We start from the raw sequence: 25,442 nt of genomic DNA on the forward strand, positions 1-25,442 counted from the left end.
GTATGATCTCGTGCGGAACTGTAGCCTTGGCCCTAATGAGCCGAGAGAACATGATGATCTGTAACCTCTCTACTCGTCTCCAATCTGCAGCGCCGAGGTCTCCTGCCCAGAAAGGAGCTGCATACATCGCAGCTGGTCTCACCAATGTATCAAAAAGCAAGGATTTCGTATCGGGATGCTGAAAGTGGGACTGAAAACACTGACGCTCAAGATGAGCCAACGAAGCATACCCTTTACTAATCCTATCTCGTGCTGCATATGTCATGGTGAAGACCGGTCCCCTGAAAACTGCCCCCAAATAAGTGTACTCTCTAACAAGCTCAATGGGCTGTCCGTCATAAGTGAAGTGAAACTCATCCATGCTGTAAATACGATCAGAGGTGTTGAAAACCATAACCTTGGTCTTGCCAAGGTTTACGGTCAACCCCCTGTCATGGCAAAACCTGTGGAGTGCCTCAATATGTGCCTGAAGGCCCTGAGCAGTAGAGGAAATGAGAACCACATCGTCCGCATATAGGAGGATAGGAATGGAGGATCCTGAGAGAGTAGAGCCCACACCACCTGTCATCTGTACAAACATCTCTAGCTCATCAATGTATAATCCAAAGAGAGTGGGAGAGAGCGGGCAGCCCTGCTTCACCCCAATCGTGCTGCATACCTCCTCTGAGAGCCCCTCACGTGTCCGAGCCCGACCAGTAACCCTCTCATACAAAGCCATGATAGCCCACTGTATCTCTCCACTAAAGCCCATCTGGCGAATCCTCTGAAACAATCTGAATCGCGGAACTGTGTCAAATGCCTTCCTGAAGTCCACGAAGCAACAATAAAGCCGTTGCCTTCGTGACTTCGCCTCCTCCACCAGTGCCCTAAGTGTGAGGATGTGGTCAAGTGTCGAATGATCCCTACGGAATCCAGCCTGCCCTCTGGCTCTGAGTCCTGTCGTCTCGGCATGGTCATTTATACGGCTTTCCAAAACTGATGCAAAGATCTTGGCCATAACGTGGCCGATCATGATGGTCCTGTAATTCGACGGCTCCATAGGGTCCCCCGACTTGTGGATAGGTACTATGGTATTGCCTAACCAGGACTGTGGTAGGCCTGTACAAACAGACTCATTGAAGAGATGGGAAAGAACAAAATCTAAGGCATCAATCCCATGGATTACATACTCCGCTTGCAACCCATCATGATCCTTAGCTCTCCCGTTCTTCAATCGGTGGACTGCTGCAGAGAGAGAGAGAGAGAGTGTGGAGGGCTGAGTGAGAGGAGAAGTTAAAGCCTGCGAGGGGGAGATGTTATGGGTTGAGAGGGGGAGAGCAAGGGGCTGGGAGGAGAGTGGTTGAGAGGAGAAGCTGAGAGAGGGCTTTGGAGCTACAGAAGGTTGCAGGAATGAATCTCTTCTAGGAACGAAGAAAGAAGCAGGTTCTATCTAATCCTAGGCGGGAGTACAACAGATAAATGCGAATTGAAGGGCCGCTTTGATGTCCTAGATCAATAGACGATTTCGAGCAGATGGGGGAAGCAATGTTAGAGAAGATTTGAGATTTGAGACAACACAGTACCTGGAGCGGAATCACATTTTGGAGCAGCAAGATTGAAGAACCTGGATCTGAATCATGTTTTGGATCAGCAAAAAACCTGGAAGAGATTTGCGATTTGAGATAGCTTGAACCTGGATCACGATTTGAAGTAGCTGTAGTCTGGAACTGAATTGTGAATAAGAGCTTGTACCTGGGGTAAAAAACGCGCTGTAGAGCAGCTCGACTGGAGTGGGTGAGGGAGGGAACAGAGAGATGATCTGAGAGGGGGTTAGAGCTGCGAGTTGCAGCAGGCTAGAAGGGGGAGGGAGAGAGGCTGAGCAGAGGGAGGGGGAGGGTGAGGGGAGCAGGTAGCGATGGAGAGCAAGTTGCACTCGTGTTGTGATAGCTTCTAGTTTTACTACTACATTGCTGCTGCATGATAATTGCATTGACTTCTTCTCGAAAATGGAGTTCAACAATAATATATCACTGTAGGTGCTCCAACAGGAAGTCAGAAAATGATCAATAAAGTAATTAAACTCCATGATAACTGGATTGTCTACTTCTCGCAAATGGAGTTCAACAGTAATATAACAGTGTAGGTGCTCCAACATGAAGCCAGGAAATGATCAATAAAACAATTAAACTTCATTCTACTGATCTAGATTAACTACAGTGCAATTATGGATTAATTAGGCTAACAACCTTGCTTTTAGATTAGATGTAGTTGAACTTAAGAGTCCTTTGAAAAACTTGCCCCCTTACAATCAATTAAAAGGAGTCTAAACAATGATATATCCTAGGCCTCCTAGGCTTATACCTTGGCTGGTCGGAGTGTGGATTTGTTTAAAAGAGCTCACAAAAGACGAGTAAGCATGTGACCAATGAAGGCTTGACATTTCCTGTATTGTTGAAACAGTTGTTCTCAAACCCTCAACAAACTAATCGGAGGTACTCTTTTGCCAAAACTTACTCAGAGCTGAATGAGATGAGGATACCCACATAAATATTGTCTGCCACCCACTTAGCATCTATACTAGAGTAATGCCGAAACTGAAGTTATACTTGTCTTCATACCAGCCTTCTTCCATTGCCGACGCGGTAGGTCCTTCATAATGCCTTCTGTTACTCAGCTGCGTTTTTTAGAATTCTTCACTTTTGCAGCTCCGAATGTCTCCCGGATTGCTTTTTAACGTGTTGGGATGGTAGGAAGCAAGTGGGAACAAAAACACAACAGCTCGTGTCTCATCTTGTGTGTACTTTTTGTATGCTGTCCCTCTCTTATTGTGAGTTTCAATGGGTCGCCAATCAGCTAATGACTCACATGAATGTTTTTTGGCGAAAAGCTTAACCAACCCTTGTTTCCAACTTGCTGGCATCTGTTGGGTTTCCCATGCATGGTTAGCCATTAAAGCAATGCAAGTGAAAGGGCATCCCAATACTGCAGAAAAAATCCTACTATCAAACCATCCCACCCCGGACTCTTCCATTTCCCACATGCTCTAATGGCATCTTTCAATTCTCTCTCCAGTGCTCCATCATTGGCTACACACCAGCAGGACCTCGCCCCCTTCCGAGCTCCCCTTTACATTTACACCTTGTGAGGCCGCATTGTACTGGCTAGAGCCGGCATGGCCTAGTGACGTGGATTGATCGACATGATGACGAGGATTGTGATGATGATATCATTTTAGTGATGATATGACTATGTACTACTTAGGAGCTAGCATTCAGCATGGGTGATGATGCTTGTTTGGTAGCTCCACCCTTTCTACTCGTTGTATCAGGTTTTCTACGAGGCTCATAGACCCATGTCTTCCGTAGACTACTAACTTTATTTATTTCTTTCTCCTTGAAAGGAACCTCTAGCCGCAATGCTTGTTGTGGAGAGACAATAGGAGTGAAATGTTGAAGAAGCTCATGATGGGCTAACATGATAGCATGTGATGGAAAATCTGTTAGAATATGAAGTTAAAGTGGGTGTATTTGTGTGTCCTAGGTCCCTAGGACTTATTTTATAGTCTAGTGAGTCCTAGACAGCAGTGCCACGTGTCATATGGAAGATTATCCCATATGCATTGTGACTTTCTAGAGTCTAGAGGCTCACACTATATAGTGCTGTACTTGTCTTGAGTTTTTTCATATCAGCCAACATCAAGCTATCTACATGTGAGTATTTTGGTTCATTGCTATTATTTCCATTTGAGCTCATTTCTATTATGCTTGCAATCTTTCCTTTCCGTTCCTAGAGATAGCTTGCTATATGTTCCTTCATGTGGTATCAGAGCTATGTTCCTAGCTCTGCTTTCTCTTTCCCTTTCCCTTTCAAGAGGTTGAGGTGAGGGAGGCCAATGAAGCTACTCTACCTCATCCTCCTTGGAAGGCTGCCCTCTTCTCTCCTTCCTTGAGCTCTCTTCTCCTCCTACCCAAGCCTCCTCAATGGGAGGAGTTGACTTGGAGCTGATTTACCTCACCAGCAACTACCCCTTCTTCAACCCAAAATGCATTGCCATCGTAGCCTTGCCTCCAACTGCTCCAGCCCGCTGCAAACAAGCCGTACAGGCCGTACGTACTGATCTGTACTGCACCAGGGCCGTACAACAGGCCGTACAGCATGCAGTACAGTTCGTACATGTTGTACGGACTGTTCCGTATAGTAGGGACAGTTTCAGCCTGCTCGTACTGATGTGACATGCCCGCCATTTGCTCCTTCTGCCCAACATTCTCTTGGAGCTGCTGCCCGCAAGTTGGTGCTTGTATTCTGCCCGTCATTCTCTTGGAGCTGCTCTGCTGATTTTACAGTTTTTGTCCTTCTACTTTTGTCTGCCATGAAGAAGTTCCAGACCTGCTCCAGCTCATGAAGAACTTATCAAGGTGATATTTCCATAGTTACACTTGCATTTCTACTCTTTTCCAGCCACGGAGTCTTCCAAATCAACTACCATTTCGTTCGAGAAGTTTTGTGGTAAGAACTTCCCTACATGGCAAACAAAGATGCATCTTGTACTTATGAAAGATGAAGTGTGGCATGTTGTTAGTGGCAAGGAGAAAAAGCCACAATCAGATGAAAAGAAAATTGCACACTGGGAGAATCTAAATGACAAAGCTCTTTCTCTCATTGGTTTGGGGTTGGGTGATGAAGTTATTCATCATTTTGATTTTGACTTCACTGCTCATGACTTAAAATCATCAGTTCAAAGGTATTCCTCAGACAGGAATTCTTCAAGCTGCAAATGAAGCATGAAGACTCTCTTCTTGCTCACTTGAATCATATGGAATCCCTTGTCACTCAGCTTGCTAGTCTGAAGGCCCCTGTAGGGGAAGATGATCAAGTTGCTGTGCTCCTCGAGCATTGAGGAAATTTCCAAGTACCGGGAGATCATACCAGCATTGCGTGTGATACAAATGGGTTATCATGATATGGTTGCTATGCTCATTGATCATGAAAGACGGTATGCAGACCCTCCGGACTCCACTGTACTATAATCCAAGGGCAAAGGCAAATTCAAGCCTTTCAAATGCAATCACTATGGGAAGCTTGGTCACACCGAGGATCGCTGCTTCCAGAAGGTTGCCAAGCAATAACACAAGGATCATTCCAACTTGGTTGGGGCTGCAACAAGTGAAGACGAAGAAGAAGATGATGCTTTGACACCGGCTCATGCTTTTACTACCAGTCTATGTACCTGATGATTGGGACTTTTGTTTCTGATCTATTCTATGTGTGCTTGGGTACTCTGCCCTGGGTAGTCCCCCAAAAATGCTTGTAATAATGAGTCTTGTATCCTTGAGTCAATTAAGGTTCTCAGCCTGGAAAGTCCTCCTCAAATGATGTTTTATTTCCTTTATGAGTGGTGTGTGGCTTCCTAGCAAGTCCTTCTATGAAGCCAGGAGGGGATGTATTGTGGAAGCCTTTTTATTGGTTTTGATGAGTCTCTCTATCAGGCCTGGCCGAGTTCCAGAATGTTGATGCATTTTCCCAAGACGGATTTGTTGGGTCAAGTAGCCATTATTCATTTGAGCCTCTGAGCTACTTGGGGTGCATAGAGCAGTAGACTCCATCATTGTCATGTTCTGTTCTTAGCTTCATTCCAGTAGTCCCTCACCTTTCCTTCATGGGGGGATGTTAGAATATGAAGTCAAAGTGAGTGTATTTGTGTGTCTTAGGTCCCTAAGACTTATTTTATAGTCTAGTGAGTCCTAGACAGTGCCACGTGTCATATGGAAGATTATCCCATATGCATTGTGACTTTCTAGAGTCTAGAGGCTCACACTATATAGTGTTGTACTTGTCTTGAGTCTTTTCATATCAGTCAACATCAAGCTATCTACATGTGAGTATTTTGGTTTATTGCTATTGCCTATTTCCATTTGAGTTCATTTCTATTATGCTTGCAATCTTTCCTTTCCGTTCGTAGAGATAGCTTGCTACATGTTCCTTCAAAATCAGCCTGCCCAAAATGTGTAGCAAAAATGCTTTGGAATTAGTCCAAGTTCCATCCAGATTTTTAACTCGGCAAATACTAGCAGTTTGCCTCTTATAATGTAAGCTCTTAAAAAACTCTTTGGAAGAGCAGCCTTAGACAGTGAAAGCTCTCAACCTGGCCCTGATTTCCCATTTTTCTAATTTTCTGCGATCATTGCATCGAATAAAGTGAGTATCCTGACATAGGCAAGCAGCCTCAGCTTGAGATAAATCTCCAAAATGACTGATTTCTGTCAATTCTTGACAGGTGGTTTTAGCTTTGGCAGCCTCCTCCTGGAGATTATGCATATATTTCCTTCCATAATCCCGAATAACATGCTGCATTCGAGTCACAAATGCTGTCCAAGCATAATCAGCATCAATGTGACATTGTGTCCAAAGGGGAGCAATTGCATCCATGATCATATTTTTGTATGCCTCATGCTGTGAATAGCTGTTGTTTATCAAAAGAAGCCTTTTGTGAGGCAATCTGTCCTGTTGAAAGTGATAAAAAAACAGCTGCAACTAGAGAGGAGCATGCTCGGAATGCGGGAATGCATAATCAGCCCACATCTTGCAAGTAAAAGCTCCATACTACTGTGCATTAAACAGACACCATCGATCTTTAGCAAGCACGATAATTGGACTGTGCATTATGCTGAAAAGTATAGCCAGGTATGAAAGTCATGTCTTTTTCTAGAGATCAAGTAATCCATTGCAATCTCTCAGAGGCAAGCATATGCACATTACCAGATGTATTATCTCCTGGCTGCAGTGCATTATTAAAATCTCCACAAAGAAAGGCATTTTACCTCCAAGGATTGTGCTGCATTTCTTGCCAAATCAAAGTTCTATGCTGGACGATTGAGGAGCATAAACCAAAGCAAATTCAAGAATCTCTCCATGTAAAAGGCATTGTACAATCAACCATCAACCATTCCAGTCATTAAGAGCCAGCAGTGGCTGAAGGGTATATTTCACAAGAAGCACTACCCCAGAATAGGGGTTATCACCCACACATGTGAATGATGTGCTTGATGCTGTTGGTATGGTCATCTCTTTTCCGGTCTTGGAATTCTTCTTGGCATTAATGATGCCTAATTCATACAGGCTAGGGGGTGGAGGGGGTTGGGGGGTTGGGTGGTGGTGGTGGAGGGGGGGGGGGAGCGGTCAGAGAGTATGGTTTGGGACAGCACTACTGGCCCTTGTGGCATCTAGTATCATAGTGCTCCTAGATTTTCATCCAATACCTCGTCTTGAGATTGTTGATTGCCTCAAAGACTGGTTTCTTCAATTAGACGATCATGTTTGTCATGCGCTACCACTAGCTGACATCACAGGTGCATCTTTATATAAAGTCTTGTTGAGTTTCTCTTCATGCCAATCGTATCTGATCTATGGCACGCACCTCTCGGTGGTGACTCAAAAGATTGCAGCATGTCTGGTCTTCAAAACTCCCTCTTTGCGAGTTTTGAAGGGGCAGTTGCGAAGAGGGAGTTTTGAAGACTAGACATGCTGCAATCTTTTGCGTCACCAGTGAGAGGTGCATCCCTCTTTGCCAGTGGGACCCCAGAGAGTGGGAATGGATTTTTGTAGGGAACCAAGAGAAGAGCCTTCCTGTTTTTGGTTACATGGTCAGTAACGCTAGGAAGTTCTAGACCAACTGTAGAGGCTGGAGACCTTCCAGGGCCCCTCATTGGGAGAGTTATCAGGTTTCCGTTGATTTGCAGAGGGTCTTCTGGTGGAGGCTTTTTACATCACAAAGAAATAGAAAGGTCACCTCTAATTTTTTGGCTTTTTATTCATGGAGGGATTGCAGTGAACAGGTGGAGGTCTAGATTTGGGGTAGACCCCACTTGTCCTAGGTGCTCGTTTGTTGATGAGTCAATTCATCATTGTCTATGGGACTGCAGGCATGCGAGAGCCATTTGGATGGAAATTGCCAAGGTCCTCAGTACTTTTTCTCCTTCTCGTTTCTTCATGACGTGGGGATCATCTGCTTGGCTCTCCCTGTTAGATTTTCTATGAGTGGAAGGATGCTTCTTGGGCCATATCGATTCGACGTCACCTAGTTGAGACTTGCTCTTTGGAGGATGTGCCTATCTGCCGCTATAGACCATCACATGTTGATGGAGATAGCGCTTGGGAGATACTGGCTAGCATCATTGCTTGAGAGACTTGGAGGGCCAGATGCACAGAGGCCTTAGACAGATCTCCTTCGCACACCTTGGCCAATATTGGGGCTGACACCGTTCACACATTGATGGCCAGTTGGGCGAGCATGCGGGGTTCTTCCCAGGCAACCCCAGCTAGGAGGGTTATATTCCTTAGGGAATGGAGGGGTTTCCCCTTTTTCTTAGAGACTACAGCAGGGTTGAGGTGGCAATTTCAGCCTCTACCTTGGTTTCTTTCTAGCTCATTTTGAGTTTTCAGTTCCCTATTTTAGGGGGGTTTCCTCATGCGCATCATGATGTATTTCAGCTTTGAGCTTGCTCACGTGGTTATTATTCATACTTAATAGAAGTCTTTTTCATGAAAAAAAAAACTCCCTCTTCGCCAAAAGTTCTTTCTATGGCGAGCTTTGATTGGTGTTCTTTCTTTCGGACAGATCTTAGCTCGTCATCACATTGCTCTTGCCACTTGTAGATGATGTCTGTCCTCACGCGAGTCTATGCCCCATCTGTTCTGGCATTGCCCGGAGTCTCGTGATTTCTTGATTTTGCTAGAACAACGGCTTTAGGCTCGTTTCCCTAGTGCTACTTTTGGCAAGCAATCCTGGTTGTTTGGTTTTCACCCAGTCAGGTAGGGTTATGATCTTTTCTACTGGGTTCGATATTGGACTCTATGGAACCTATGGAAAGATTGCAACCATTGGGTCTTTGGTGATGTCTCTCTTGCTAAATATCAGTTGTGGCGTGTATCTTTATGGCAATCTTATTGCCTACATGCACGGGATCTGGATTATCTTGCCTTCTTGTCGTATAACGACATCTTTTGATGCTTGTAACTGACTGCCCCTTCTTTTGGGACTGTTTCTTGCAATACAAGCATACATGGATTTCACCCAAAAAAAAAGTGTGTGTGTGTGTGTCTCTCTCTCTCTCCCAAAAATATTGAGAACTTTGTCAGCATAATAAATTGTTCACATTACTTCCACATTTATTCTTTGCTTATGATCCTTTAATTTTTTTTTTCAATTTAAACTCTTCTAATTCTACATAATCAGTGTTCTTACCAAACACATTGTTGTAGGTGGAGTGCTTACAACTCAATGGTGTGTTGCAAGGCAAAAATCTAGTATATTGTGCTTCCACTAGGTATGTTTTCTAATTTATACATTTGGATCTTGATGCTATTTCAAAACATTTACCAAGGTTTTTTTTTTTTTGGGGGGCAAAGAAAGGAACCCTCTATTAAAGCTTGAAAGACTTCATACAAGACAGCAGCCCCGAAGGTGCTGAGTATGGGAAAAACCGGGAAAAGGTTGAAAGAAAAACTGGCCTGTTTTAGAGAAACCCAGCTCACTGCCTAGAGGATCTGTGGTACTAGGGCTAACAGCCAAGTGGGGGGACTATACAACCAGCGAATCCCTCGCGGAGTGAAAATGTAAAAAACTCCTGCAGGCCAAGCCTTGCAAAATCGAGCACGCCTCGCGAAGTCGCCGTAGAGCCTGGGGTCCCACGCTCCCAAGTGGAGCGGAGGGTGTAAATGATATCTTGCCAGATGGTGACCAAGGTAGCCGAGGGTGGAACCGGATGCTCACCCATCACCAGACTGTAGCGAGCAACCCAAATGTTCCACGCAGTGATAGTGGCTATTACCTCCCATACGCTGTCCTCCTAAGGAAGAGGAGCCAGGCTATCAGGAGGGACTGCCAGGCTCCTCTAGACTGGTGCACAAATCTTGCAAGACTACCGTCGAAAGGTGATCCCCCTAGGCCACAAGACCATCAAGTCATCCTCTTTGTCTGAAAGAGCTACTTGTAAAAACCTATGGTCAGGTCTAAAATCTCTTGCGGGTCAGTGTGCATGATGCCTTGTGGATCTCGAAGATGCTGCAGTTGCATGCTTGCTGATCGGGGGCTCTCAAACCTGTCCCTAAGCCAGTGATAGCAGTGGTTCTAAACATGCATATGCAGAGATAAAAAAGGATGCATCAAACCCTTTCAAGAACCACAAGTGCCATTATTGCAAAAAGCCTAGTCATCACATCAGTGAATGCTCCAAGAGGCTTGCAAAAGAGGAGTCGTCCAGTATGGCTGGTTCAGGCTCACCTCATCATGCAAGTTTCGATGATACTTTTGCTGATTTTGTTAAGCATGATTGTGCCTTCTTTACTTGCAGCTATGATGTTTCTTGAAGTCACACATTTTCAGCGTGAATGAGACGGCTACTTTGATAGCGATGCTTCCTGCCATATCACCTCACACCTCAGCAGAGGGGCTTCAGAGACACCTAGAAGCACTACAGTCCTTTTGTGAGTCTCATGATTTGAAGGTCAACCTGCGTAAAACCAAGGTCATGATCTTCAATACATGTCGAGCCATCATGCGTCAGGAGCAGTTGTGGGGTCATCTATTGAGATAGTTTCATCATACACTTATCTTGGGGTTATCTTCTCCGGACCGAGCTTCACTATGAGACCCGCGATGCAGGCACGCTTGAGTAGAGGGTATGCCTCATTGGCCAGGCTAGAGAGGCAGTGCTTCCGCTCACACTTTCAAGATCCACGCACCAAGGGGTTGCTTTTTGACTCCTTGGCTCGCCCAACGAGGATGTACGGCAGCCCTTGTTGGGGGCCAGACTTGTCGGATACAGAGTGGGCCCGTGTGGAGTGGCTACAGGTTCTCATGCTATCACGGATGATTCGTGGTAAGTCATCCGTTCCTCACCAGATCATTCAGGTTGAGTTTGGGTCACCCCCTTTACAGCTAGATGCTGCATTTCAGGTCATCACATATCTGTATCGAGTTAGGGAATATGGAGATTATACGTCGGGGCGTAGCAGGCTACCATGGATAGCTCTATCCTCTTCTATGGCACTTGCAGCAGGAGGAGATCAGAGGTGCTGGTATGCACGTACAGAGAGATGGTTTGAGTGACTGGGGCTCCACATGGATAGACTACCTCCCTTCCAGTATAGCATGGATGCTCCGTTCTCTCCCCTCTTATCACACGAGGTCAACCAGGTTATCCGTGAGGATCTACTACAGCTACACACTTTTCGGACCTGGTTGGAACCGTGTGAACTCCCAGTGAAGCTTAGCTTCTACAGAGATCACTTCTTACATATCACAGCGGAGGGTTTCATTGACCCACCAGGATACACATAGATTCACCTACCCCACTCGATGAGGATCTCTCTTGGGCAGTTCTGGGTCTCTTCACACAGACTTCGCATCGAGAGCGGCAGAGCAGAGCGACTTCCCAGGGAGTGGCGCATATGCACACTATGTGACATATAGGAGGTTGAGACAGAGGAGCATTTCATCTTCAGGTGTCCTATGTACTATGAGATCCGAGGACGTTTCCATTGACTCTTCAGAGATAGTTATGGGATTTTAGCCCATTTCCTCTCCTACCTAGACTAGCGGTGTTTGGCAGGTTTCATTCATGAGGCACTTAGACACCGCGAGAGGATACTCCGAGCATGGAGACAGGAGCATACTTCTTCCTCGGTTGATCCCTCTCAGAGCTCTATCACGGAGTTCTTTCAGCTAGATCACATGGACCCCAACGAGACGAGGCCTCGACATGACCGTGACCCGGAGCCCGTGACCCGACAGCTCAGACAGAGGGTCGACACACAGATCACACTTGGAGACATCCCCTCCTTGTTTAGAGTCGGAGCCCGACCGACGGGGGTCACAGTAGCCCTGGTTAGACGCAGAGCTACGACCAGGAGACGTGCCAGGACCGCACCTCTGAGTGGCCGATATCACTCTATTGCCGACTTCATGTCTCCACTGCCTCATCCATCCTGATATCTTGCTGTTGTTGGGGATGATGATGATATTGATGATGATGCTGAGATTGATATATAGTCGACCATCGACATGACTATGTTGTACTTAGGACTTAGTACTGCCATTCTGCATTTTTGCCTTTTTTGCATTTTGCATTTTGCATTGGTATGGACGCTCGTTTAGTAGCTCCACTACCACAGCTCGTTGTATTAGGATTTTCACAGTCTCATAGACCCATCGGTCTTCCGAAGACTTTAATAAACTTTCTTTCTTTCTTTCTTTCTCTGATCAAGCAATACCGTCTGATGAGCCCTTGTTGCAGCAAGGTGCTCCTGAATCCAAGCATCTGAAGGCCGTTTCTACTCTTTCCTCTACAAAGCTGCCAACTGCCGGCGAACACCAATCTCATGTTTGAGAATATCTCGTCTCCTGGTACGAGCAACTGAGAGGTAGAAGTTGCTAATACCAGAAAGGGTAGTAGCTACCTGTGATGGCAATGGCGGGCCACCTTGGACATGAGAAACCCATATCTGTAGGGCTGCCTCTATAAGATCCTCCTCTGTGTACAAGGCATGTGGAATCCTGATGCTGGCAGATCGGCCTCTCAAGTGAGGCTCTGAGATAGCTAGCACAACAGGAAAGTGGTCTAAAGTGAAAATCTTAGCAGCAATGCATACCGATCCACCTCTGTCAAGTGCCCAATCATCTACATAGAATCTGTCAATACGTGCATGAATAGGCATCTGCTGCCTCCTGTTTGACCAAGAGAACAAGAGGGACTGTGGCTGAATAAGAAAGGCATCGTCCAACCAAGTATCTCTGCCACAGTAGTGAAAAAGGAAGGCATCCCAAGCTGCTCTCTCCAAACAGTGAAGTCCTCCTTCTCTACCCCCTTTTTTGTCTGACGTAACTCAACCATGTTAAAGTCATCTCCAATCACCCATGAATCCGCAATGGGGGCCCAGGAGAGCAAATCCTTCCACATAAAGACACGTTCCCCTCTAATGTTGGAGGCATATAGGTTAAGGAAACCAACCTTACACCCTCCAATCAAGAGAATAATCCAGTGACCTCTAGAGGGAATAATGACTCCGTGTCCAACAACCAAGGGGAGAACTGACTGCGAAACTGAAATAGAAGTGCCCCCCCTAGTGCCCAAGGCAGGCGACTAAAAAGTATGACTAGAAAGCAGTTTGCCAGACTTAGGGCAATCACTGGCATCCAACTTGTGTTCTTGGATAAAAAGGATATCAATAGCACCTCCAGTGACACCTGGATGAAGCTGATTCCAGATCAGCTACCTACGGCGACGGTGTGGAACTCTGCCTAGGCCCTGTATGTTCCAGCTGACTATCCTCATCGACAGGAGGATGCTGGATGGAAAGGCTCACCCGACCTAGTAGAGGAGACCAAATTCCCCTAGTCCGAAACACTCCTGCTGAGGGCATGAAACTCAACAGGTGAAAGGATCCCTACACCTGCTGAGGGGGAGGCCCTGTCGAAAGGAATCCCAATGACCGGGACCCCTAAGGTGGTGGGCATAAACTCCTCATCATCCATGAAAGTCGCCGAATTAGCCATTCTCGAAAAAGAGTTCTTGAGAAGCAAGTCTGGCCGAGGAGTGCGAAGAAGACTTGCACTCGTGGAGGAAGGAGGAGAAGGACCTGCCAGGCCTCTATCAGCAGATCTGGAGCTGGGAGTTGAGGAGGCCTGTGGCTGGGTTGAAGAAGGATCTGTAGTCCTCATCTGTGCAAACACTCCCTCAGCTGTGGAATGAATAGTCTGAGGGGGAGAAGTATCGGTAGCCCCCTCGTGATCAGAAATGAAAATGACTGGGGCTGGTGCATCTGAAGTCCCCTCCTGATGTGAAACTATAGTATCTGGGGCTGCAACAGCATCCACCTCTGGAGTCTGGATGGCCTCTGTCTGAACCGGATCAAGGGTCTCCTCCCGAGGTAAAGGAGCCACTCTGACCACTCTCCAACGTGGTACTGGGAGTGTTGTAGGCTTTGGGTGCCCTGTTGCCCCTGGTGGTCTTGGGGTGCGCGAAGCAGGGCGCCCTGTTGCTCCTGGTAGTCCTGGAGTGCATGGTACAGGCCGCAGGGGAGGTGCAGACGGGGTAGTATGTGAAGGAGCCGCACTAGAAGACCTCTTGGGTCTTTTTCTCTTCCTTGGGCAATCTCTAGCAAAGTGCCCAAGGGTCGTGCAAATCTTGCACTGATCCTGTCTACTTGCAATCTCGATTCTTTGTCGAAAGAGAGAGCCATCTGGACGCTGAATCATGATGTGGTCATTTGAGATGTTAGGGTCAGAGACAATGACCCTAACTTGAGGCACCCCGTCCGCTTTGACTGCCTCTGCCGAGGAAGAAGGCATGCCAGGAAGGGGGGGAATCTCAGTGACCACTCCAAAAGTGGCTCCGGTAGTAGCAAGAAGTCGATGGTAAACCTGAGGAAGACCAGGAAACCTGATGAATAGTGATGTGACCTGACTATCCTCCTCGACTGGATCAAAGCCCAAGGTGTAGGGCAAAAGAAAAATCCTCCTCGAACCCAAAGCCAGGGAATTAGCTTTGAGAACAAGGGCTGTGGACTCGTGCGAGTCGAAAATCACTTGGAAGAATCCACCTCCCAGAAGTTGAATATCCCTGAGGTGTGGGGCGAGATCTCCCGGTAACGCTGCCAACATCCAGTCTCTAGCCTGTGATATGGAAGGATGTGACCCAAAGATGCGGGTGAAAAGTGATGTGGAGCCCTCTAAGTCCACATCTTTCTTGAGCTGCTACAACTCGTCTTTTGAAAAAATGACGGTTCTCGCGGCCGGTGGAAGTGGACGGCTGAATGGGGATCCATTCGCCAATCGAAGTGAAAAGGTCGATTTCAACACTGTTAAAGATCTGTCCGTGAAACTACTGCCCAGGACGCCCTGAAACAGGTGTAGTAAGGAGGAGAAAAGGAGAGGGTAGGAGAGAGGGGAAGGGACGGAGAGGAGAAGCAGAGGGGAGCTGAGATAGGATAGAAGGGAGAGGGCTGACGGGGAAGGAGAGGGTAGGTGACGAAGAGGAAAAGAGGGGGGGGGTTAGGAGGGACGGAGTGGGCGGGTTAGGAGGGAGGAAGGGGGCTGAAGGCGGGGAGGGAGAAGGTGGGTGGGGGAGAGGAAGGGAGGGGCCAGGTTAGGAAGGGAGGGGGCGGGGGGGTTAGAGGAAGGGTGGGAGAAGGGGCGGGGGAGGGAGGGCGCGGGAGAGGGGAGGGAGGAGAAGGGGGAAAGAGGGGGCAGGGGGGAAAGGGGGGGGCGGGGGAGGAGAAGGGGGCTGGGGGGGCAGCGGGGGGGGGAGAGGGAGGGCGGGGGAGGGGGAAGGGGAGGGAAGGGGTTGGGGAGGAGGAGGGGGCGGGGGGGCAGCGGGAGAGGGAGGGTGAGGGAGAAAGGGGGTGGGGGAGGGAGGGGGCGGGGGGGCAGCCGGTGGGGGAGAGGGGGTGGGGGAGGGGGAGGGGGTGGGGGAGGGAGGGCAGCGGGTGGGGAGAGGGAGGGCGAGGAGGGAGAGGGAGGGGGCGGGTGGGCTGGTAGGGGGGGAGAGGGAGAGCGGGGAGGAGGAAGGGAGTGAGGAGGGAGAGGGGGCTGGCGAAGGGGAGGGAGAGGAGGAGAAGCAAGGGGAGGGAGAGGGCGGGCAGCAAGGGTGAGGGGGAGGGAGAGAGAGGGAGAGGGGGCTGGCTGAGAGAAGGAAAGGGGGGGGGGCAGCAGTTCACGGGGAGAGGAGCAGCTCAAATCCAACTGATGTTGTCACAGACCACCAAGTAAGCACAAGCGGTTTATATGGCTGAAACTGGAATTTGGTGACTACCCTCTCTTCTTGGCAGGATGTTATATACCTCACCATGAGTCCCTTTTCTATGCTCGGAATGGAATAGATTCAAGTGATGCATTTGAATCACTATGCCTAGACATTGCAGAATCGAAAGACATTGGCAAGGTAATAGTCATGGGAGACCTCAATGCTAGAATTGGACATTCGCAATTCCAACCTATTATGCACGATGAATTGGATAAAGAAGCTGCAATTGAAATAGATGCCTTGTGGCACAGGACATCAGAAGATGATACTGTAAATGCGCAAGGAAGAGCGCTTAGGTGTATGATGAATGGGCTGCATATGCCAATTTTGTATGGGATGCAACGCTTTCCAAGGACCAACAAGATGACATGCTTCTCTGCAAGCGGGGGACATAGTGTCCTTGATTATGTCCTGGCCCATATCAATGCTCTACATGATATAGAAACTTTCAGGATAGGAGAGAAGTACCTTGAGTTAGACCATCTCCCACTATGGTTGAGTCTTGGTATTCCAACTGAAAGAGAAGTGCAGAAATTTGCAGCCACTTCAAGAGGCTTCCGTATAGATCAAGACAAGCAGAAAGACTATGCCATCACGCTAGATGCAAAACTGAATGCAATGGCAATCACACCCACATGGAAAGCCCTCAGAAAAGCTGTGACACTGCAACACAAGGACAGAAAGAAGAGACATAAAGGGCTGCCCCACAAGAAATGGTATGATGATGAATGCAAGCAACTACGCAGTGAGCTGAAACATATTTCTGATATTAACCTCTACAGACAGAAGGAAAAGCAATACAATGCCCTCATGAGGAAGAAGAAAAGAAATTACATTTTAGAAAGGGAAAAATCTGATTTGCTTACATTCATCAAGAATCCCAGAAAGGGGTGGAAATAGGTTAAGGGCCAGAAGAAAAAGGTCATGAGCAATATCTCTGATGAGGAAATGCTGGAGTATGTCACCAAGCTCTATAATCATGCCAATGCCACAGAAATGGGAAATGAAACAATGTCATGCTTCAGCCAGCCCTTTCACTTTTGAGGATGTTGAAGCAGGGTTGAAAAAGATGGCAAATGGCAAGGCCTCTGACCACATGCACATGTGTGCTGAACTCTTCAAATGGACAGAAGACAGGGCACGAAAATGGCTATCCCACATACTGACAAATGCTTTACATCATGGCTTCCCTCCAGATTGGCAAGAGAATTGGGTTCAGCTTCTATTCAAAGGAGGAGACAAAAATTCAGTCACCAATTACAGGACTATAATGGTCAATTCCACACTAGCTAAACTTTTTAGCACAGTGCTTGAGGCAAAGATCAGCAATTGGGCTGAAGAGGCCAAGAAGAGGGCCATTGGCCAAGCATGCTTCCGTAAAGAACATAGAACTGCAGATTACCTGGTCACATTAAGAGTACTCATGGATGAGAGCAGGCTCAAAGGAGAAACTCTTCTGTGTTGCTTTGTAGATTTCAAGAAGGCATTTGATACAGTCTCGAGCGGTGGACTATGGAAAAGAATGCAAGACCTCGGAGTCCCTCTGGCACTAAGGGTAGGCATCTCTCGCATATACGAGAAGGTATCATGCAGACTCAGGCAAGAACATGGACTGTCAATCGCCTTCCAAAGTAATATGGGGGTGAAACAAGGTTGCCCTCTTTCACCCACACTGTTTGGAATATGCATTGACAAGCTAGAAGAACTGATTAATGAATTTGCAGCAGAAGAAGGGATACAAGGGCCCAAGCTTGGGCTATGGACAATACTATTGTTCCTATATGCAGATTCTTTTCGCTAATGACCCTGACTCCATGCATCAACTATTAGAGGTACTACAGGTCTTTTGCACGGAAAGTGGATTGCAAGTTAACACTGCCAAAACCAAAATGATGGCAGTATGCACCACCCGACCTAAACATCCCCCGGTTATCAGCTTTGAGGGGCAGCCCATTGAATATGTCGATACCTTACATATTTGGGAATTGACATACCAGCCGATCACAGATGGTGGCAATGTGCACAAAGAAGGCTGGATACAGGTTGGGGGAAGTACTATCAATTTGAAAACGACTGTAGGCACACTGACACCTGGAACTAGAAGATTCGGAATATGTTGTTTGATGCATATGTGGTTCAAACAATGTTATATGGAGTAGAAGTATGGGGGGGCAACACTAGATGCCCTTGCTCAACCATACATCAGTACTCCCATACCTCTTCTCTATCGCAGGAATATTGCCAGATTCCGCACACGGTCACATACCTTGGCAATAGAGATAGGAGCTTGGCTAAATCTGCCACGATATGTCAGAGTTTGCAGATTCTGTGATTCGCAGACAGTAGAGACAGAGGCACATATAGCCCTACACTGCCCCCGATATGCACACATCAAAGACGACTATCAGTAGATACTGGCAGAGACACCACTCAGATCTCGTTAGTTCTCTCCACTGCCTCTTCGGCAGCATTGGGATCTTTTGTCACTCGTCTTTTTTTGTACCGTCAAGAACTTGAAAATTCTTGACCCCTCCATAGCGGAGGAGATTTTTGTACTAAGGATTAGGTCCCATGGGTCATTTTTTGGCCCCCCGAGGACGATAATAAAATTCTACTTCTACTTCTACTTCTCTCTAGGTATTGAGATAAAATGAGTAGAGGGCATTCCATGTAAGGGGTGCATTTGTACCTTATGCGACATGCAAGAGGTTAAGTCAGAGAAGCACTTTGCATTTAGATGCCCCATATACTACGAGATACTAGTATGCCACCATTGCATATTAGGGCAGATTTGGATCACTCAGTTTTCTTGTCCCTGCATGCAAGTCAAAATCCTGAGGGCTCCCATCCAGATCCTCGCCGCGTTACGACAGCTCCAAAGGCAATGAGGGATCGTTTCGAGAACTCCAGCAGAGCAGCAATGACACTGTCCCTCCACCCGCATGTGCTCCAACCACGGGCCTATGGGCAAGCCTTTGTGGGCGGCTAGCCAGAAGAATAAGGAGATCTTCCTTGGCTGCAAACAGGACCATAGGCGTGTCTTAAACCTGGAACGGACCTCCTGGGGCACCCGCTGGGCCACCCAATGTCTCCCTCGAAGGGGCCCATGTCGAAGAGTCCATCTGAAGCCTCCTGCAGCGCCTCCTGCTACTCCGTGTGGTATAGGAAAAGAAGGGCACCTTGTCCACTTGCTCTGCAAGCCGACCTTGGAAGGCCAAAACCACTCTCCCGGATCCCACTGAACCTTCTACAAGCCGACCCTGGAAGGCCAAAACCACTCTCCGAGATCCTACTGAACCTCCCTTAGGGGCCTACCTTCCCAAAGCCAAAGGCGCTATCTGGGGGCATCCTGCTCTAGAATACTGGGGGGATCAATGTACCACTCCTTCCCTAACCAGCCCGCAACTTTGATCATCTGCCAATGAATCCCATCCAAACTCCCGTCCATCTCTGGGTCTCTCTCAGTGAGTGCCTGCAGCAAGCCTCCGGGCCCTACACGGAAGAAACCGGACTGCTTGCTGCCTCCGGGCCCTACACGGAAGCAAGCCTCCAAGCCCTACACGGAAGAAACCGGGCTGCTTGCTGCCTGGCTGCTATCGGGCGCTGTGGTTGTTATATCATGCCCATAACATTCGACCGTACGGGCACTCTGGTGTGGATATTTATCATTTCTTTTGTTCATCCTTGCATGTGTCTCTCCAAGATGCATATTCTCTTGGAGACCTTCCTCTGGCCCAGTTAGAAGTGTTTTATCATTGCTTTTAGTTTATGAGCTGTAGCTGTTCCATTTATGAATGTACATTCTTCTTAATGAAATATTGTTTCTTACAAGAAAAAAGTGTGCACGTGCGTGCGCGCACGCATCCCATTTGTGCGTGGATGTTTGTGCGCGTATACGTATTCTAGGAGTTCTATAGGAGCAGTGCCTGCCTATTATCCATCCTTTGGTAGTCCTTGATTGTTGTGCTTTTATAATACCTAATCTCTGTATGATTTGGCTTATTCTTGATTTGGGATGGAAAGGAGTTGGGATTATCTGGCATTGGATTGTAGTGTTGATGGATGTATACAGTTCTGACCGTTTTATTTACTTGGGTGTAGTGCTGGTAAGAGCCTTGTCGCAGAGATTTTAATGCTCAGGCAGGTTCTATTAACAGGGAAGAAGGCTCTCCTTGTTCTACCATATGTGTCGATTTGCTCCGAAAAGGTATGACAGATGTTATTGTAAATGTAGGTAGATAGTGGTAGATAAATAATGTTACTGTACATGTAGATCCTGAGCACACAGCAGTTCAATTTACTAATACGTTGTCAGTGTGTCTTTGTTATGTATTTATTTTGCACCATCTTATCACATACTCAAAACAGAGATTCAGCTATCAGTGTATCTGGAGACATTTTTAAATATGATAATATGGCATGCATTTACTCTTTTCGAAGATATGTGTGTGTTTGCCACTAGCTTCTACTTATTAGACGGGGAATCTTTCATGCATCACATAGAGGCATTTATTCTTTGAAGATCACCGCTGAAATTCTAAATAGTTTTTTCGGTTTGTATTGGAATTCCCAAGCCCTGCTTTTGTGTGGTTTGTTACGCAAGAAATTTATGGTGCAGGCAGATCATTTGGAATCACTTTTGGAACCACTTGGAAAAAAGGTCTGCAGTTTCTTTGGAACTCATGGGAGTGCCTCCCTCCCAAGGGATACATCTGTAGCAGTTTGCACAATAGAAAAGGCAAATTTTCTAGTTAACAAGTTGCTGGAGGAAGGACGTCTGCCAGAGTTATCAGTGATTGTTATTGACGAGCTTCATATGGTGGGTTATTTGTAGTTGCAGTAGGTAGGGTGGCTCTAATACTTTGGCTTAGAAGTAGCATTCAGTCTTTGATACAACCACAAGCAGATGCTTGCTTCAAGAAATTAAAAAAAAATATTTCTGTAGTATGCAGCCAAAATGTATCAAGTCATAGCTTTTCCTTGCTCTGAGCCATATTTCCTACGTGATTTTTCCCATCAGTATTTTTTTCGCTCTTGCAAGCAAATATTACTCGATAACATTCATAGGTCATTGATAAATGTTTCTGTCCAAGACAGGTTGGTGACAGGGATAGAGGTTATTTGTTGGAGCTGATGCTGACAAAGCTAAGGTATGCAGCTGGAGAGGGAAAGGATGGTTCTGAGAGTATAAACAAATCCGCTGAAGACAAACTCAGAATTGCCGATGGAGCAAGTGATCAAGGTTCCGGCGGCTTGCAGATTATTGGCATGAGTGCCACAATGCCAAATGCTACAGCGGTAGCTGACTGGTTGCAGGTCACTTTCAAAGCCTCCATTTTGTTAGTACTTAATATTCCTGGTCAGAAGTAGATGAGATGTTGTTTGGACTTACACGATTTTCAGGAAAACTTCTGATTTTATTGAAGTGCATGCACTCTATCGCAGCTTGGTTTGAGTGTTTAGGTGAACTTTGTACATAATCTATAAACAGTTGAAACGTACTGCTGGAGGTATGATAATTTGGTATGTTGATGCAGGCGGCTCTTTATGAAACTGAATTCAGACCTGTTCCACTTGTTGAGTTTATCAAAGTTGGCAATAAAATATATAATAAGAACATGGAGGTTGTACGGTTGATTCGGAAAGGTGCTAACTTGGCAGGGAAAGATCCTGACCACATTGTGGAATTGTGTCATGAGGTGAAAGCTTGCTTTGTCAATTGACATTGGTGGATTCTACAATGTGGAAGAGTGCAATGGCTTGTGAAGATTCAACCTTTTTACAAAATCCTCAATTGATGTTTGCAGGTGGTACAGGAAGGACATTCTGTGCTTCTGTTTTGTTCCAGTCGCAAAGCATGTGAAACATCTGCGAAACATGTTGCAAAATTTCTTCCAGCTTTCTCCATTATATCGCATAATAATATATCTGGGCCAGAGAGTGCAAAAGTTGCTTTGGAGGAACTTCAGAAATGCCCAGCGGGTTTGGATCCTGTTCTGGCTGAAACTTTTCCTAAGGGTGTTGCTTATCATCATGCAGGCCTCACGGTATAGTAACTAGCTGTTCCTAGCTATTTTTCTGAGAATTGACACCAAGAATATTTCATATATCTAGGAGCCAAAATGGTACAGCATGTGCTGAGAAGAGCCTTCTGTTAGATTTAGTCGTAAGCTGTCGTGATTGCTTAACCTTGACAGGTTGAAGAGAGAGAGATGGTGGAATTATGCTATAGGTGTGGAATTGTACGTGTTCTTGCAGCCACATCAACTTTGGCTGCTGGTGTTAATCTGCCTGCTAGAAGGGTTGTATTTAGGCAGCCTCGGATTGGACGCGACTTTCTTGATAGCACGAGGTATAGGCAGATGGCTGGACGAGCTGGACGTGCAGGCATTGACACAAAAGGGGAGAGTGTAAGCTACTTCTGCACTCACACTGATCAGTCTCACATGGGTCATGGGCAAATAAAAAGTTATTGGTCCATCTTGGGGTTCATTCCAATCATTGGCAAATAATTATATTGGACTATACATGAAGTGCGACTTAAACCTTGGAACCTGTGCCTGGAGTTGTTACGCACAAATTGCATTTTCCAAATTGGCAATTTGGCTCCATGATGAAATTGCAGCTCTAAGCAGGTGACTAATCTGCGAGTTGCTTTTGTTCTATAGGGACGTCCTCACATCACAATTAGGTTTAGACCCCATCCAGTGCTTGAACACATCACCTACTGGTTTCTTTCTAGTGATTTTCTCCTCGGCACAACTTCTGGTTATGCATAGCGTGTAGAATTCTTATGCAATGCCCAAGAACAAACAAATTTACTGCGAAGAAAAATTGGTTTCTTTCATTTGTGAAAGGAAACTTTGTCTTCACTGGGTTTCTCTAGAAGCTAGCTCTGATGCTAATGTAAGATTCCCATACACACCAATTACTCTTGTTAGATGCTTGACTAATCATTTTCTTTCATAGGCCTAAGCAGAAAGGAATTCTATACACTTCACTTGGAAGGACCTTTATTTTTCTGGGTTTCTTTTAGAAGCTGTCTCTGATGCTAATGTGGATTCCCATACACATGATTTACTCTTGTTAGATGCTTGACTACCATGTGTCTAGCTCCCCTCCCATAGACCCAAAGTACATAGTCAGGGAAGTACGAATTTGTAGAGAAATCTTGTTTTATTTAAGTCCCCCTTGTTTTCAATATCTAAGGGTAGCAAACCCTTACAAATGATAAGCACCTGTTCGTGTATTCATTATCTTTGATACCGATGTATTATTTATTCTATGGACTCAAATACAGACCCTTGTGCTTTTATAGAGTGAAGGACAAAGACATGCCATTTGTACATGCTTTAATGCTTTATGATTATTTATCGGGAGGAGAATGATAGTGCTTTGATGATTTATGTATTTTCTTATGAATAAGCTAGTGCCACAATCAATTTATCACCTAACAAGATTAGTTGTTTGCTTAAAAAAAGCTGAAATGAATTCAAGATGAATAAAGTGAGTAAACTCATTATTATTCTGATGTTTTTATTTTGGGGTTCCTATTTTGCAAAGGAGATCATGGTACCAATTTTGTCATTTTGATGGATATATTGTTTGTTTACACCTATTGCTGACTGTTCATTTAAACTCAAGGGCTTTTGTCTTTGATTCTGCAGATATTGATTTGCAAGCCTGAAGAGTTGAAACGCATGTCTTTGTTGTTAAATGCCGAATGCCAACCATTGCAATCCTGTCTTGCAAAGGATAAAAACGGTATGACTCGTGCTATTTTGGAGGTTGTGGCTGGAGGAATAGTTCAAACTGCCAATGATGTGAAGCGTTATGTCCAGTGCACCCTATTGAGCTCCACTCAATCATTTGAAGAGGTGGTTAAGTCTGCACAAGACTCATTGCGCTGGCTTTGCCATCGCAAGTTTTTGGAGTGGGATCAAAATATGGAACTATACAGCAGTACTCCTCTAGGGAAAGCAGCATTTGGAAGCTGCCTAAGCCCTGAAGAATCACTGGTATGAAGATGCTCAAAGCAGCATAGTTGTAAGAGTATTTCATATGCTGTATGTGCACATTTGGATATATGATACGATTGAAGTCAAATAATTATATTATGTTTAATAACTTGAGGATTTAGGGAAGAACTAGAATATGATTGAAGTTAAAGAATTATATTATGTTTAATAACTCGAGGATTTAGCAAAGAACTAGAGGATTTGCATATATGATATGATTGAAGTCCAAGAATAATAGTATGTTTAATAACTCGAGGATTTAGCGAAGATCTAGAGTGCTTAGATTGGTATGTATTGAATATTAATTTCATCTTTTACTCTTTGTAGCCTTTTTTTAAAGAGTACTACATGTGAACATTGATCCCTGAAATTTATATTATTCCAATTTCTAGCAAAAAACATGGACCATACTATGGAATTTGATCAAGTGCATTCCTCATGACTCGTTCACTACTAGCCTTTGAAGGAGTGTGTCATACACATCTTTAGTAATCTACCCATCACCTACACTAATAGCACTCTTGTGAAAAGAATGGGCGTTGACTTTGCAGAGGGACAGAAGTAGCAGAAGTTGATTGGACACACATTGAAATCTTTAGAACATGATTTACATACTTCCATGCCTTTAATGTTATGATCATTCATCATTGGAAGCCTCTTTTTATAAACCAGTTTTTCACATAACAAAGTTATGCTACTTGATACATAAACATTCAGCCCTGACTATCGCAAAACTGGATTTTACAAAAGTAATCTGAAGGCTAATATTCACACGAAGAACATGAAAAGACTCTCTGACTTTCCACTTGAATTTTGAGTCTATTGACTAAAGGTCTCGGAACCACAAAGAAAAGGTTGGATTCCTTGATGTTAACAAAGAGGGCTGTTACTAACAATGGCCTATAACAGAACAGAAAGGGTAGGACAAATGAGGGGAGATACGCATGAAGAGGCCTGTCGCCTAGATGAGATATGGAAAGAGGACGTTGCTTCAATGCCATGATATAGGGTACATCAAGACGAATTGTCCACAAAAACAAATGGGGATTTCTCTAGAAGCAATGGCCATAATTGCACCTATGATAGAGGATCCGAAAGCCTCTATTGTCATTGTGGTCCAATATCAATAGAGGGGAGTGTATATCATGAAGGGAACATTGGTAGGGATGTCCATACTCAGAAGAAGGGATGAGCATGGCAGACCCTTGGGTTTTCTCCTTATATGCAGTGGTCTAGATGGGAGGGAGGTCTTGCTTCCTCGGTGGGCTCTTGGAAGGATTTCAAAAGGCTCCCATATGATCAACAATCCCAATTAGTTCGCCACCTCAGAGGAATTGTAGGGAGGATTCAACAGATAGATGCTGCTATACATATGGATTGGGTACTCCCAAGTGACATATACCATTCTTCTGATATTTGGCTAGGAGCCTTTATGAGATCAGGAATACCTCTTTAGGTCATAGGACTTTCACGTTTAGATAGGGATGCCTTGCTCTTTGATGTTCATTTTGGGGGTAGGTTGTCAAGATCATCCTTATGCATTTTCCTTTGCAGCCTCTCAGGTTGTAGGCTATGTGGAGCATAGTTTCTTGAATTCAGGATGGTATCTAGGCCCAAACCCAGATCACATTCTCTTGGGCTCTTG

The 25,442-nt window shown here is 45.7% G+C and overlaps 1 protein-coding gene across 1 annotated transcript in view; it reads left to right on the forward strand.

Annotated features, from left to right (window-relative positions):
* The window catches only part of LOC147901704 (MUS308 and mammalian DNA polymerase-like protein), a 207,354-nt gene that overhangs the window by 14,410 nt on the left and 167,502 nt on the right, over window positions 1-25,442 (forward strand). Inside the window, exons 4-11 of the mRNA XM_087374355.1 lie at window positions 9,238-9,302; window positions 19,881-19,986; window positions 20,398-20,598; window positions 20,877-21,095; window positions 21,317-21,478; window positions 21,587-21,826; window positions 21,977-22,189; window positions 23,447-23,797. Coding sequence (XP_087230481.1) covers window positions 9,238-9,302; window positions 19,881-19,986; window positions 20,398-20,598; window positions 20,877-21,095; window positions 21,317-21,478; window positions 21,587-21,826; window positions 21,977-22,189; window positions 23,447-23,797 — 1,557 coding nt within the window. The remainder of the gene's footprint in view (window positions 1-9,237; window positions 9,303-19,880; window positions 19,987-20,397; window positions 20,599-20,876; window positions 21,096-21,316; window positions 21,479-21,586; window positions 21,827-21,976; window positions 22,190-23,446; window positions 23,798-25,442) is intronic.

This window comes from Dipteris shenzhenensis, chromosome 5, assembly GCF_047967505.1.
Source record: "Dipteris shenzhenensis isolate YYH24624 ecotype China chromosome 5, Dip_SZ_1.0, whole genome shotgun sequence".
In the NCBI taxonomy this organism is placed as follows: Eukaryota; Viridiplantae; Streptophyta; class Polypodiopsida; order Gleicheniales; family Dipteridaceae; genus Dipteris; species Dipteris shenzhenensis.